This window comes from Artemia franciscana, chromosome 1 (genome assembly GCF_032884065.1).
Source record: "Artemia franciscana chromosome 1, ASM3288406v1, whole genome shotgun sequence".
NCBI classification, from domain to species: Eukaryota; Metazoa; Arthropoda; class Branchiopoda; order Anostraca; family Artemiidae; genus Artemia; species Artemia franciscana.
The window spans coordinates 27,822,121-27,836,910 of record NC_088863.1 but is presented as its reverse complement, the minus strand read 5'-3'; the positions used below and the strand labels follow the sequence as shown (position 1 = coordinate 27,836,910).

Genomic DNA, 14,790 nt, shown 5'->3' with positions numbered 1-14,790 from the left:
CTAATGTGAATTCGTTGAAAGTCGCCTGGAGTGCCAACTAAGGCAGCAAAAGTACTACAATCGTCACTCAAAGGACCTTCAAGAACTGAAACAAGGGCAATCTGTGGAAGCACAGATCCAAGGAAAATCTTGGGAACCAGCTGCCAGTACGTCGTGCAAACTCAATATATGAAAGCATATCGTCGAAACCGAAAATACCTGAGAATGTCCCCAGATGACACAGATCTAGAACAATATCAGCATACCAACTCAAATGGGATACCGCAGTTGAGCTCCACATTATCTCCAAACGGGTTCTCAAGCCCGTCAAAAAGCCCACCCCCAACTGTCCTTATTCAAGCCCCAGGGTCAAGCCCAAAAGTCAGTAGCCAAATTCAGGACGAAGTACCGCCACCCGCCATGACACAACCTCCAAAAGGCTTAATTTATAAGTTGTCGTTGTTGTTTTTTTTTTCTTTTCTTTTTATTTCCTTTCTTTTCCCTTTTTGGGGAAGAGAGGGTGAATACACCTAAAGGGAAGATTTTGGTTAAGTTTTGTTGTCATGTTAAAGTGTCCAGAAGAAAGGAGATGTAACATCCTCCTGCTTGCTATGTTGTGCATGTACTTTAGCTTATGTTTTGCTACGGTACGCTTGTGCTTATATTATGCTTTACTTTGCAGATTGTTGTAACCTGGTTTTCTAATATACTGCTTAACAATTGACAAGACGGAAATTTCTACAAAAATAGGTATGCTTAGATTCTTCAGCTTCATAGTAATTCCAAAGCTAAATACTTGTCAGGTAATGTTAATACATTTTGTACTCTAAGCATCCTTACTTCAAAGTTCTTTTATTTATTAGTTTGTCAATCTCTTGTTTTTTTGTTTTTTTTTTCGTTGGTTTGTTTTAGAGCTTGTTTATTCAGTTTTTGGCATTGTAATAGTTTCCTTTCGACTAAACTTTGTAATATCAGGACAAAGTCTGTAGGATTAATCTCATAAATACTTTCGAAGTGAGAGGAGTACAAGATTACTTTGAGCCCCTGTCAGATTTTAGCCTCAGTTTCAATTCTAGCCTCAGAACTCTTGTCATAGGATTCATGATCTATTTACTCCTTTTGTTTTTCAAAAAGGTAAGTTCAAATTTTCCTGCGTGATCTGATACTAAAACAAATATTTTTTTTTCAATTTTTACCGTGTCGGAATAGCCTCCTTTGCTCTTATCTTCCCAGGAATTTTTCTTTTGTTTCTATATTAGTGAATGATGGAATTTTTTTCTGTATTAATGTTAGGGAGCCTTCTTTGGGAGCACAGCACCTTGTTAGCTCTTAGCAAATATTTTATTTGTCTCTTGTTCATAACTACATCTTATCTCGTTGAGGGTCTTTCTGCTTTTGTTAATTAATTTCTCTTTGTTGCTTTTTCTCTATTCTTTTTACTCCTTTTCTCGATGCATGATCATTTTTGCATTATTCGAGTGAATTTTTAGCTTGTTTGTGTCATGTTTCCTCGTTCAACAAACTTATTGGGCAACTCACAAACAAAATAGAGGCCAACTCATTAAAAAGAACTAGTTTTTTCGCAACCTGATCTGGGAAACCCAAACTCCATATATTCTGGGAATACGTTCTTTTTACATATGCAGCAGTAGATGCAATCTAGTAAAGATCGAACCAAAGCCCATGGTGAATAAAATCTAAAGAGGAAATTTTCGACAAAAATTTCTAGTGAAAAAGATTTCACAGTGGGTGTTAACTTGGAAATATTAACTATTATTCAGATTTAGCCCAATAATAAGTTTTAACTACTGAAACAAACATTTGAGAATTTTGAAAAAAAGAACATGAAAACCTTTCGAAAATGGACTTATCGATAATAGTACACAATTAAAATCAGAATTTTCGGAAACCCCATCCCTCGCCATGAAAAAAAGGGAAAATTACCTTTTTGTATGGGTAGCATTGTTTTCTCGCCTTTTTTCCCTTTTTCAATGATGATTTTATCGAACCAGTGGTCGTGAATGTAAAGAGTGGACTGATTTGAAGGATAACTATGATATCTACTCTAATAACTAAAGAGATTGTACATTAAAAATGTCTATCTTCTGCTATTTTGTGCCATAAGACATTAATTTTGACCCATAGAGGGCCGAAGAGACAGTCAATCAATTTTAGATTGTGTTTAATTCTTAACTAAAGATTAGGGAACTGGAAGTGAACTGAACCATCTTAGTTGGAAATAACATTCACCCATCTTAAAAATTGAGGAAACTAACTTTTAAAACTGGTAGCATAATTACTGTGTACCCTCCCGACCCCACCCCACCCAGGGTCATCATACAACGTCGAAGGTCGTATATAACCATGCGGGGGTTCATTTAAACAGAATCCAGTATCTGTAGCATCTTTTTTTTAGGGCACGAAAGAGACTGAGCCGAAACAGAGTTTCAAGTATTGGTAAAAAAACGAGAATACTGGCCAAATAGGACAACAGTCCCCTTGAGTGAAAATTCTGACATAGCCAACCTACTGAGAACCATTTAAAAGCTGCATATAGAATCTGATCCTCCGTTGAAATCTCAAGTTCCTTTTATGGGTTTTCTTATAATTTATCATCTTATGCACGCTCGTAATAGACTCTAATTTCCAGAGGGGCGTATAGCGCAAACAACTTAGGTGGATCAGACGCATTAAGTTCTAAGCCACTCCATATTAGCCCTGCACAAAACTCTATATCTATTTACCCTCCTCTCCCACATTACCTGAAAGCTTCAACTGTAACCCTCCTAGTCATTACCAAAATATTGCAGATTTGCTATTTTGATGTTCTGGGTGTGCATAGCGAATTTATGCGTGCCTAAGTCCCCTTCCCTTTGTCAAAACTTAAGGTTCACTTGACCCTACAATATTCTTGGAAGTTTCAAGTTAATCTAACAACCAGTTCTTGAGATATTGTGGATATTCTACTTTGTTAACCCGAGTGAAGACTGTGTCTTTAGATTTAGTTAAATAAATAAATAAATAAAAAAAGGAAAGTCAGCAGTGAAATTAAAACTCAAAACAAAATAATCTTAAACTTGTCCCGAAAAATTATCACAAAAAATCATAAAATTATCCCCTGTATGAGGGTGGCTGCCCCAGCCTCAACCCTCGCTCTTTACACTAAAGTCTTAAAGGTTTTAAAAAATAATTCTCATTCAAATACAACCATCCTCGCATTTGCGAAAGAATTGTGACAAAAAGTCAAGCTTTAGCGTAAAGAGCTAGGGTTGAGGAACACACAGTCCCCTTATATGCAGAATAATTTCCGTCCATTTTAAGTTATAATGTTGCAGCTTACTTTCAGTTGAAAAACTTGTTTTTCTTATTTAATTTACGACCGCTTTCAAGTCATGCCAGGAAGTCCCCTTCCTTCCCCCGTGTAAAATTCCCTCGGATACTTTCTTCCCCATAGATTATCCCCTCCACAGAAAATTTCTCCCCACAAATTTAAGTATGTTTTCGATAACAAATAGTATATGTGAGAAATGGGTTAATTACAAAACTTACAGCCCATTCTCCAGGAACTATGGTTAGGTTGTTTCTTCCCCCCTCCTTTTTTAGAAACTAGGCAAATTTTCTTAGGCTCGTAGCTTTTGATGGGTAACATTTACTATGATAATGGCCACTTGCTTTCAGCTGAAGAAGCTTTGTTTAATCTCAGGCAATTTTTTAAATCATACTTGGAAATCCCACTCCTTGCCGACCCCGTGTATAAAATTTTTCTGGAAATTGTCCTCCCCACAGAAAATTCTCGCCACGAATAATCCCCAGAGAAAATTCCTCCCTCCCCAAAAGAGTCCTAAATATTTGCCAACAAAATACTGTATGTGAAGAATGGGCAAATTGCATAACTTACAGCCCTTTGTCCAGGAACTTTTAGGGTTTATATCATCCCCAACAACAAAGTTATTTGACCTTTCAACTATGTTGAGTCAAATGGCTCGTTCAAAATTTTGATCGGACGTCTTTGGAGAGGAAAGAGGCGTGTGAAGGGGAATAGCTGCCCTCCTATCCATTTGACTATCAGGAAGAGCACTAGAACCTTTGATTCTCGTTCCATTGGGTTTTATCTCAATCTTCTAAGACTCTTGATTCGATATGATCACCCTCGGGAAAACAACAAATAAACTCGTATCAGTGATCATTCTTCTGGCAAAAAAAAGTAAAATTCCACATTTTTGTTGACAGAACTTTAACACATCTATAATAGAATTCTCTAATATGTTTGATCGGAGGGTAGGATTTCCTTTAATATCACTTGACTTTTTGGGGGGTTTTATCCCCATTTTCGAAAATCATGAAAATTTTCTCAGGCTCGTAGCTTTTGATGGGTAACATCAAACTTAATAAATTTTTATATTAGGAATTAGCAAAAGTAAATTCTTTTGATGCATATATTGTGGTCAGAATTCGGTTTTTTAGAGTTTTGGTTACTATTGGGCCGTGTCACTTACAGTTTGTCACTAGAAACGGTTTAATTACTACTTCACAAAGAACAGATACAAGTCCCAAAGGAGCTTAAATAGCCGAAATTTATTGGTAATTTTAAGGGAAAGTATGCTTAATCCTTCTTTGCTCTTTCACCTAAGATCGCCCCCACCCCAAAAAAGAAACTTCCTTAAAATTTCAACTTGATCTCCCAAGCCGTTCCCAGAAAATTTGGAAATACGCCATTTCTATGATCTGGAAGAGAGTATTTTATTATTTGTGTTTACTTAGTTATTTATTTTTTTATAGTGTTTTTTTTATTTACCTTGCAGCTTAGCGTGAATTTATTCTGTGCCCTACAGCGGCTTATAGAGATTTTTTTTTAAATGCATTTCTTTAATGAAGACAAACTATGTGGAGTCCCTTCCCAGCACTAAATTTCAAGCTCCTCTGTCCCTTACTTCTCTAGCACTACCCGGCAGTTTCAACTCCATACCTGAGCCGTTACCAAGATTGTGATAACCTGGATACACATAGTGTCTAACGATTTACCCTTCCGATCTCCTAAAGTAAACAAGAGCTAAGAGCTCATATGGCACTTGTGACGAGGCAAGAAGAGCTAAGAGCCAAGAGCTCATATGGTATGAGTTCTAACAAAATTCTAAGAATCAATAGATTGATTTAAAAGGAAAATCAGGGGCTTAATGCCAGTCAGGATTTAAAACAAGAGCTCTGAGTCACGATGTCCTTCTAAATATCAAAATTCATTAAGATCCCATCACCCACTCGTAAGTTATAAATACCTCATTTTTTTCCTCTCCCTTTAGCCCCCCAGATGGTCGAATCTTGGAAAACGACTATTTATGCAGCTCCCTGACACACCTACCAATTTCCATCGTCCTAGCACGTCCAGAAGCACCAAACTCGCCAAATTACTGAACCCCTCCCCCCAAATCCCCCAAAGAGAGCGAATCCAGTACGGTTATGTCAATCACGTATCAAGGACATTTACTTATTCTACCCATCAAGCTTCATCCCGATTCCTCCACTCTAGGTGTTTTCCAAGATTTCCTCTCCAACTCTTCCAACGTCAAAAGATCTGGCCAGGATTTGAAATAAGAGCTCTGAGACATGAATTCTTTCTGAATATCGAATTTCATTAAGATTCGATCACCTATTCGTAAGATAAAAATACCCCAATTTTCACATTTTCCAAGAATTCCGGTTCCCCTCCCCCCACTCCCCCAATGTCACAGAATCTGGTCGGAATTTAAAAATAGAGCTTTAAAGCACAATATCCTTCTAAATATCAAATTTCATTAGGATCTGGTCAACTTTTCATAAGTTACAAATACCTCAAAATTCAAAATTACCCCCCCCCCCCTCCAACTCTACCAAAGAGAACAGATCCGAACCGGTTATGTCAGTCATGTATCTTAGACAGGTTTTTATTCTTCCCATCCAGTTTCATCCCGATCTCTCCGCTTTAAGTATTTTCTAAGATTTCCGGTCCCCCCAAATTCTCCTCCCCCAATGACGCTGCATCCGGTTGAGATTTATAATAAGAGATCTGAGTTACGAGGTCCTTCTAAATATGAAGTTTCATGAAGATCCAATCACTCCTTCGTAAGTTAAAAATACGTCATTTTTCTAATTTTTCAGAATTACACACCCCCCTCCCAAACAGAGCAGATCCATTCCAATTATGTAAATCACGTATCTAAAACTTTTCCTTATTTTTACCACCAAGTTTCATCCCGATACCTCCAATCTAAGCGTTTTCCATGATTTTAGGTTCCCCCACCCCAAACTCCCCCCAATGTCACCAGATCCGGTCGGGATTTAAAATAAGAGCTTTGAGAAACGATATCCTTCTAAATATCAAATTTCATTGAAATCCGATCACCTATTCGTAAGTTAAAAATACCTTATTTTTTCTAATTTTTCAGAATTACCACCCCCCAACTACCCCAAAGAGAGCGGATCCGTTCCGGTTATGTCAATCATGTATCTAGGACTTGTGCTTATTTTTCCCACCAAGTTTCATTCCGATCTCTCCACTCTATGTGTTTTCCAAGATTATAGGTTTTCCCCCCCCACCCAATTTCACTTGATCCGGTCGGGATTTAAAATAAGAGCTCTGAGACACGTATCCTTCCAAACATCAAATTTCACTAAGATATGATCATCCGTTCTTAAGTTATAAATACTTCAATTTTTCTATTTTTCCGAATTAACGCCCCCCCCCCCCCAGATGGTCAAATCGGGAAAATGACTATTTTTAATTTAATTTTTTCTGGTCCCTGATACGCCTGCGAAATTTCATGGTCCTAGCTTACCTGGAAGTGCCTAAAGTCCTGGAAGGACCGACAGACCGACAGACCGACAGAATTTGCGATTGCTATATGTCACTTGGTTAATACCAAGTGCCATAAAATGAACCGTTTTAGAACGTCAAAATACTCTAAGCCATTCCAGAAACACTGTAGATAATTCCGAAGCTCAGGTGCACTCAGTGTCTTTGAATTTGCTCGGCTACGCTTGTTGCTTCAAGTATACCTTTAGGAAACGCTGAGAATCTTGGACTAGTGAACAACCACCTAATAGCTGACTGGAGAACCAAGACTAAATATCGTTTTCTTTCCTAGCTATAACTGTCTGTGAACAAGAGTTAATCTCTATATTTTAGCATAATTCTCCGGGGCTCTGAAGATGTCGACCGCAGAGGCATACTGATTAGATCTTACGACGCCTTTAAACGAATATTCTATCTCAAGTTTTGGGGTCGGCAATCCTTAGGGTCACAAAAAGGGTAACAGAAACATCATCCACGGAAGAGAGGTTGGTCTCCCTCTGATCCATTTTGGCCTCCTAAAAATGGCTCTAGAACCTTTCGTTCAAGGTAGAATGAAACCCATCCTACGACCGCCCCTTTCATATGCAGTGGCCATGAATAAAAGTTTAATGGCCCCCTTCTAGCCCTTTGGTGGGATCCATTTTGGAATAAATGAATAATTTTCCCTAGTTTTCTTCTACTTGGGGCATCCCTTAGCCCCAGGACTTGAGTGCATTCCAGATATTCTATTTTTATATCCAGGGTAAAAGTTTTTTTTAGCCTGTTATAGGGATCCCAGCCTCTCTCACAACAAAATGAGTGTCCTTTTGAAAAGAAAACAAACCCTGTAAGTTTTGAGACATTGGAAACCGAAGTTTGAACAACCCCTCCTCCCTTTGTTACTGTAAAAACAATATCTAAGCAACTGAAAGATATATTACGGTCCTTCCTCAGAGGATATGAGGTCTTTCCATCCCCGAAGGTATATTTAATGCACCACTCGACTATTTAAAAAAGAACGGAGATTTTAAAATTTTTATCATATCTCTTAGGGGATAAAAAAGGGACCATGTAGCAAAAGAGAACATGGAAGGGGGCAGGTTTCTCTCCAGTAATTTTCGATTCTTAGAAATGGATGTATAGATTTAATTTTTTAGTCAAATGCGTCCCATTTATTCAAATGCACCCCATTCCAAGTTTCTACGATCATCCCTCCATACACAATAGCGGGGTAGAAAAATAAATATGAAACGTTCATATGCCTCTGATAAAATCAAAAAGAGCGATAGAGAATAAAGAGAAATAGGGAAAGATAGATGGGAAGACAGTGGGGAGGAGGTAAAGAGATAGTAGGGAATAGAAGGAGAGAAAAGGAAACTGAGGGAGGGATAAAACGAAAGAGAAGGAAAGACATATGCATTTCTCACTAAGATAAAGAGTGTCTTACCAAGAGCCTTTACATAAAAAGGAATAGCACTTCTCCCCAAATCGTTACTGGCCAAACATAAATATAGTCCTGCATCGTCTCGATTAAACGAGATGACACTTAACATCGACCGTGTCTTTTTGTTTATCTTGACTTCTGAGACTCGAAATTTCCATTTATCTGCAGCAGTCGATACTCCATTTATAGTCCAGGAAATTGAAATGGGTAAGTCTCCTCGAATATCACAAAATAGCGTCAAAGCTTTTCCAACAAGGACGGAAACATTCTTTGGTACTATCAACGGCGATGGAGGCACTTGAAAAAGTTCAAAATAAAAGATAAATAAGCTTAATATTTTACTCAAGCGTTGAATGACATTGTAACATTGTTTCGATAAAAAAAACTTGCAAAGTTAATTAACTTGAATAATAAAACTTAATGCATAACCTACATAACAAAAAAATAAGATTGAATTTCTAAGAATTCTATTAAGTAGTAGGAAAAACATTTAATGGTCGTAAGAAATTATGCTTAAGCATAGATCCAATAAAATATAGATGACAAAATGTATTTATTAGCCATTTGTTCCAAAGTCACCGAATCCGAGAGATGTATGCAAACAAGGGATTTAATATCGATAGATATATCGATTGCAAATTTGCTTTAATTTTTGTTTCATCTCTGTGTCCGTCTGAATGCAGCTGGCTGACAGCAAACTTAATAAGAAACAGCATAAGCATACTGATGCCCTCAGTTTCAGAAAGCAAATAAAAATGGTGATTTCTTTTAAAATAAGCAGGCCAGCTCATGACTAGTTCTGAAATTGTTAGATTAAGCTTTTCTTTTCTAAATTAAAATTAAGAGTAGGATTATGTAGAAACAGATAAATAAAAAAGAAAACCGTCATTTTCGAAAAGTAAGTTAAAGTAATGGACTGTAAGATGTATTAATAACTGTCAACAATATATTTTTCAAAAAATGTTCAACAAAAACTGATTTTGTTAGAGCAATGTCGTCAACTATTAATTCTGAATAAAAATACAACAGAAAAATACGTAACAAAAAAAGGATCCAATATTCTAGTGTCACTAGTAATGTTTAACATTAAATACTTTCATATATAAATATATTAATTCAAAAAAATGTAAAAAAACAAAGAAAAGCGGAGAGCCATGCTAAAAATAAAGTGATAAAATAAATTCTACGATGACTCAAATTTAAAATGCACAGAAATTAACGCAAAGCAATGGGAAAGCCCCGTCCTCCCATCAAACCCCCAATGATTAGGATGATACTTTGTGATTTAAGTGCTAAGTTGTTGCCTTTTATGGTTCAGTGCATAGTAGTCTTACTTCGGTATATCCCGAAACTTTGAAGTCTGATGTTGTCTCGGCCATAAACAATAATAAGAACAACACTTTCATGAGGAAGTCTCCTTTACTGCAGCTATTAGGCCCCAAATTTTCAAGCTGACCCAGATAATTTCTTACAGGCACGAGCGAAATAATAACCTCGAAGAGCTTACCCCTCTGTCCGCTTTGTCCCATATGTTTCACTTGCCCAATAGGTTTTGTGTGGATCTGAGATTCTGGGCACTTTCTTTCAAAGGTTTGAAATGGGTTTAAGCCTCTAGAAATCAACATTTTCATGTCTAGCTGCCCAGAACACCAACCTAATAGGTTACCACCATATCCGTAAGGAAATACCTTCCAACTATCCTGCTCAAGCATTTCAGGATGAGCGGCAGCGTTTGAGAGACCATGGGCCCATATTTTAGACCCTGTTGTAACTATGAACAATTCTTGTGTGATTCTAATTCAAACACGGTGTTGCATGAACATCCATTCTGCTAAAAAAAACTGGCAGCAGCAGGTAGTTTGGAAGGACAATGGGCACACTTTGTTTCTCTCACCGTACATGTCAAGCCTTTGAACGATTTCGATTCAAATAGTGCGAATTGCACGTCTTTGTGCTTAAAAATGGATACTTATCTGGAAGATCGAGGTGCTGGAGATGTAACTAGCCTAATTTGGTTCCCAATTTTACATATTTATAACGTTACACTATTTTCATTCAAACTAGTTTATACACAACTGGATTTTATTTTCTACCGTTAAACTTGGTTGACCTTGATCAGGGGCGAATTTCCAGCATTTTTACTGGAGGGGCAAGAGGGGCCCATATTTGGATGGTAAAGAGGCATGAGATAATTATTAATTTTTTCTCTCCACATTATTGAGGTGTGCGGCTACTGCCCCTTTTGCCCCCCTCCTAACGACGTGCCTGAACTTGATGGCATAACTTTCCTCAAGATTGAACATCTTTTAAGGGTTATTCTCCCAATTTTTATTTTTTAATATTGCAATTTTTCTTGTGCCAGTAACTTTCGATAGATAACTCTGAAGGTTAAAAAACATTGCGTATTTGGAATAAACATACAATAAACACATAAAAATATTTTGGGTTCTTTAAAAGAATTCATCCAGCTTTTAATATTTCCAAAACCGTTATTGCCAAATCTACGTACCTCTAACGTTGAAACGAATTCTCTTAATTAATTTTTCTTTTGTGCCATTTTCTACCTCACACTGATATTCTCCCTCGTCATATTCTTTGACATTTGAAACTAACAGCGAACCATTGTTGAGAATTGATATGGATTCAGAAAGCGATAATACATTTATTAAAGTCTTTGTGTCATCTCCCACTAGAAGGAAATTAAATGACATTATCATACTAATCTTTTCGAAAGTTTTCCAAATACTAAGTTTTTACAGATAGCTATGGATCTGTTGCGCAGCGTCCATCCAGGCAACAAAAAATGTAAAAAATAAATATACATATGCATAAAAGATAAATATATAATAAGACAACTGCTGGGATAGGAAAATTCATAACGATGGTGATCACAGTCTTTTGATCAAATTTTTGGTCACAATAAGAAGAGTTGTCGAGAGTATGATCAGCCAATTAATACATCAATCTTGTTTTTCGTTTTAACATCATTTCTACGATCCAGATAGTCGATAGAATGACCATTTCAGCAATCTTGACATTTATTTCTGAAATATAAGAGTCACTGAAAACTATCTTTGGCTCTTCGAATAGGATTTTGCTACATAAAGCTTCATTTTACTTGTGCTTTTTGTTCTAATTGATTTGAGAATGGTTATCAAAAATCATTTTTTATGCTTGTCCCATTACTTAAGTCAAAATGTGAGGTCTACCAGACCCTCTAACACTTAATGCTTCCAATCGATCTCTCAGGCCTTTCTTGAAATATTGGGTACACCGTGTTAACTTGGTACCCAGTTTCTTTTTAACCTGAAGACATATTGTGTCTTTTGATTTACATAATCAGTTCACCGTGAATTAATTCTATTCTTTCCTTTGCTAAAGGTGCCTAACCTTTTAGATACAACTATGACACAATGTGTTTAACTTTTCTCGGTCCCCCTCCTTCAAATTGCAATTTACGGCTTAATGCACTCCCACAAAAAAAAGAAAGAAAAACCCCCTACCTGAAGATTTTAATTTAATCTCCCAAGGTTTTCTTTTTATATGAAAAATACATTATTTCGGAAAAAAAAACAGTATTAAAAAGTGTCTTTGAGTTCACCTTGCTGCTTAATCGTGGATAGATTTTAAATCCCATGGCGGATAATAATGCAAAAACACTTGAGTAAACTGGTTACAAAATATATTTATCCCCTTTTCCCACCACAATATAATATTTAACACAGCCCTAACTTCAAACCCTTCTTTCCCCAACAGTGCTTAAAAGTCGCACCTCAATCCTGCGGGTCATCCTTGGTGTAAATACCCCAAGTTGTTAAGAGGAAAGCTTTGAACAGATTGTGACGGTGGAAGAGCATGCGCAGCTGCGTTAGCCTCAGGCAGCTTGGTGCGGCAGTGATATGTTAGTAGTAGTAGTAGTCTTTAGAAGCAGTGGGCACCAAATTTAGTAAAAGACGAAGAATAAATATGGACGAAGAATAAAAAAAACCCTAAAACCATACAGGTATGGCATCAAATAGCTTAAGAAAGTGTGGCTTTTTTGAAGTTTTTTTTTGTCTTTGGGAGTCAATCGATTGTTGTTATTTGAATCTTTGTGAATGGAATTCGTAGCCAAAATTAACTAAATAGTTTTTGCACATTACGTTTCTTTTCGCCCATGGAATTCTGGCTTAACTTTCAAACTGAAAATAGATATGACATTTTTATAACGTGGATACATATAGTGTCTTCTGATTTAACTCTTTCCCTTCCCGCTAATGAATAATTCAACGTCCATTTGAACCATCAATCAAGCCCCATTCAATCTTCGACTACCACCTCTTCCATAAAAAGTAGAACGGGAAAAAATTATCGAGGGTACATGGCTCTTAACTTAGGCAGCTCTGCAGCACTGCATCTAATTTTAACTTTTGTTTCTCTTCTGCAAATAAATTCATTAAGTCATTTAATCCCATAATTTCCTGGGATTGTCGGCCTTACCTCCAATGTGGTTTCTTACCCGCAGTGCTCTAATATAGAACCTTAGATGTTTTACAAATGTCAAAACCTATAGCCTTTTGTCGAATAGCTTGTAGATAGGTTTCTTTCTGTTGTTTTCCTTTAATAGAATTTGCAATATTGCTTAGACTGAAGGTGTTTTTCACTCTAACAGAAAAAATAATTCTGAGTTGGCTAAAATAACAGGATATTCAATGGAGATATTGCTTAACTTATTGCGAAAAATGACATTTCTTCGCCTGTTGATGGCTGCCACCAAACGCATATAATTTTCTAATAGAAATTCTTCGGCGCCATCTCCAAATTTACAAAAACATTACCTCACAGTCAAAGTACACTCTCCTGTAATTTTAAGAGCGCTCATATCTTCTAGCTATGTTCAAGAAATTAAAATACTGTCAACAGGAATATATACAGTTCTTAAGTACAATGTTGGAAAGATGGGATATGACTATACAATATTAAGTGATTTCGTATCAATTTCATTAAAAAACTGTTACAAAATCATAGGTCCCTTAAGATGGTTCCCCTCTTAGGGGCAACCGAGTGAAAGACAAACCCTAGCCCAATAGTAACTGAAAATTTAAAAAATAAAACACGTTTTGAAAGCTCAGTGAAAGATAAAGGCAAAAACGCTTATGGATGGCTCAGATCCTATACAGCATGACTTGAAAAAACAACAACAACATCAATCTTAAAGATGATAGATGGGCAGAGCCGTATCAAGTATTTTTAGGAGGGAGGGGGGGATACAAAAAGATTGTTTTTTGGGGAGTGCACAAAGAAAACTCAAGAAACGCATAAAAATATTTGTTTATTTTCATTTTTGTTACTTTTTAACATTTCGGGAGTTGGGGTGGAGAGGTTCAAATCCCAATGGATATGGCCTTGTATATGGGGGAAAGTACCTATGAATTTGTCATATTTATGTAGATAAAATCAATGACGAAATGTTTTAATCTATTACAGTGAATTTAAGAAATGAATTCATCCAATTTTCCTCTAAAAACTTTGTTCAATGTTCAACTATGAACAATTTTTCCTTATTTTTGAATTGGCTCCTTACGTTTAGACAAAACCAAAAATGGTTTGGTCTATCCATCAAATATAATAAACAAGTTTAACGGTATAAGATTCTGGCTTTATCTATGGGTTGCTTGTGGTAGGCTGGGATATGATTGTAGTAAAATAAATTTGGCATTTAAACAACGGCTTCCCCAGAGCCGGCATAGCGGTCTTCAAGCCAATGCATGAATGGATCAGTGTTGCATATAGTGCAAAATTAGGTCATACTCATACTGATCCTAATTGCAATATTCCCTCGGCTATGAGAATGGTTCATTATTCTACTATTTTATTAAGATAAATCCTTAAGTTCATTCGATTCTTAAGCAACTGTTAGACAAGACACTCCCAGGAAGCTGGTTCTGGCGAAGCTTAATCCTGTTATGCTGTCTCCCACAAGAGCTATTAAACAGCCAACCCAGTGGGTATTGATGGTGTTTCAGTACACCATTTGAATACAAATATTCAAAGGCACTTTTATATAATATGCATCTTCTTTTTCAAATGCATATTGCGTCATTTACTGTTCCTGATAGCTTTCTTTGTGACTGAGCTGTAACCGTCAAGTAAGCGTTTAAGCATTCTGGCCTGTAATTATCACTTGTACATAAAGCAAATCATTTGAATATATTATTTTACCGTCATTAACCAGTTACTAAAATTTGGAAAAAAAAAGTTTGGAAGCGTAAGTTTCTCAAAGAACCAGTTGAGAACACGCTGACTAACTTTTGGCAACAATTAAATAAAAAACAAGTTTCTTCAACTGAAAGTAAGGAGCAACTTTAAAACTTGAAACCAACAGAAATTGCTATGTATTTTAGGGGGGTTGCCCCCTCCTCAATACCTTTCTCTTTACGCTAAAGATTGGCTTTTTGTTTCATCTATTTAATAACGACTCCTGAAACACATCGATCATTTAATTAGAATAATAAGGTGAACAAAATGGCTATCTTAAAATTTTGATTGGACAACTTTTGGGAAGAAAGGCGCGTGGAGAAAG

At 36.5% G+C, this 14,790-nt stretch overlaps 1 protein-coding gene across 1 annotated transcript in view; it reads right to left on the bottom strand.

The window, feature by feature from the left end:
- Nucleotides 1-14,790, bottom strand: part of LOC136027903 (cell adhesion molecule Dscam2-like) — a gene marked incomplete in the record, with an annotated part of 166,776 nt that overhangs the window by 52,008 nt on the left and 99,978 nt on the right. Inside the window, 2 exon segments of the mRNA XM_065705338.1 lie at nt 8,232-8,525; nt 10,738-10,917. Of these exon segments, the coding sequence (XP_065561410.1) occupies nt 8,232-8,525; nt 10,738-10,917 (474 nt within the window).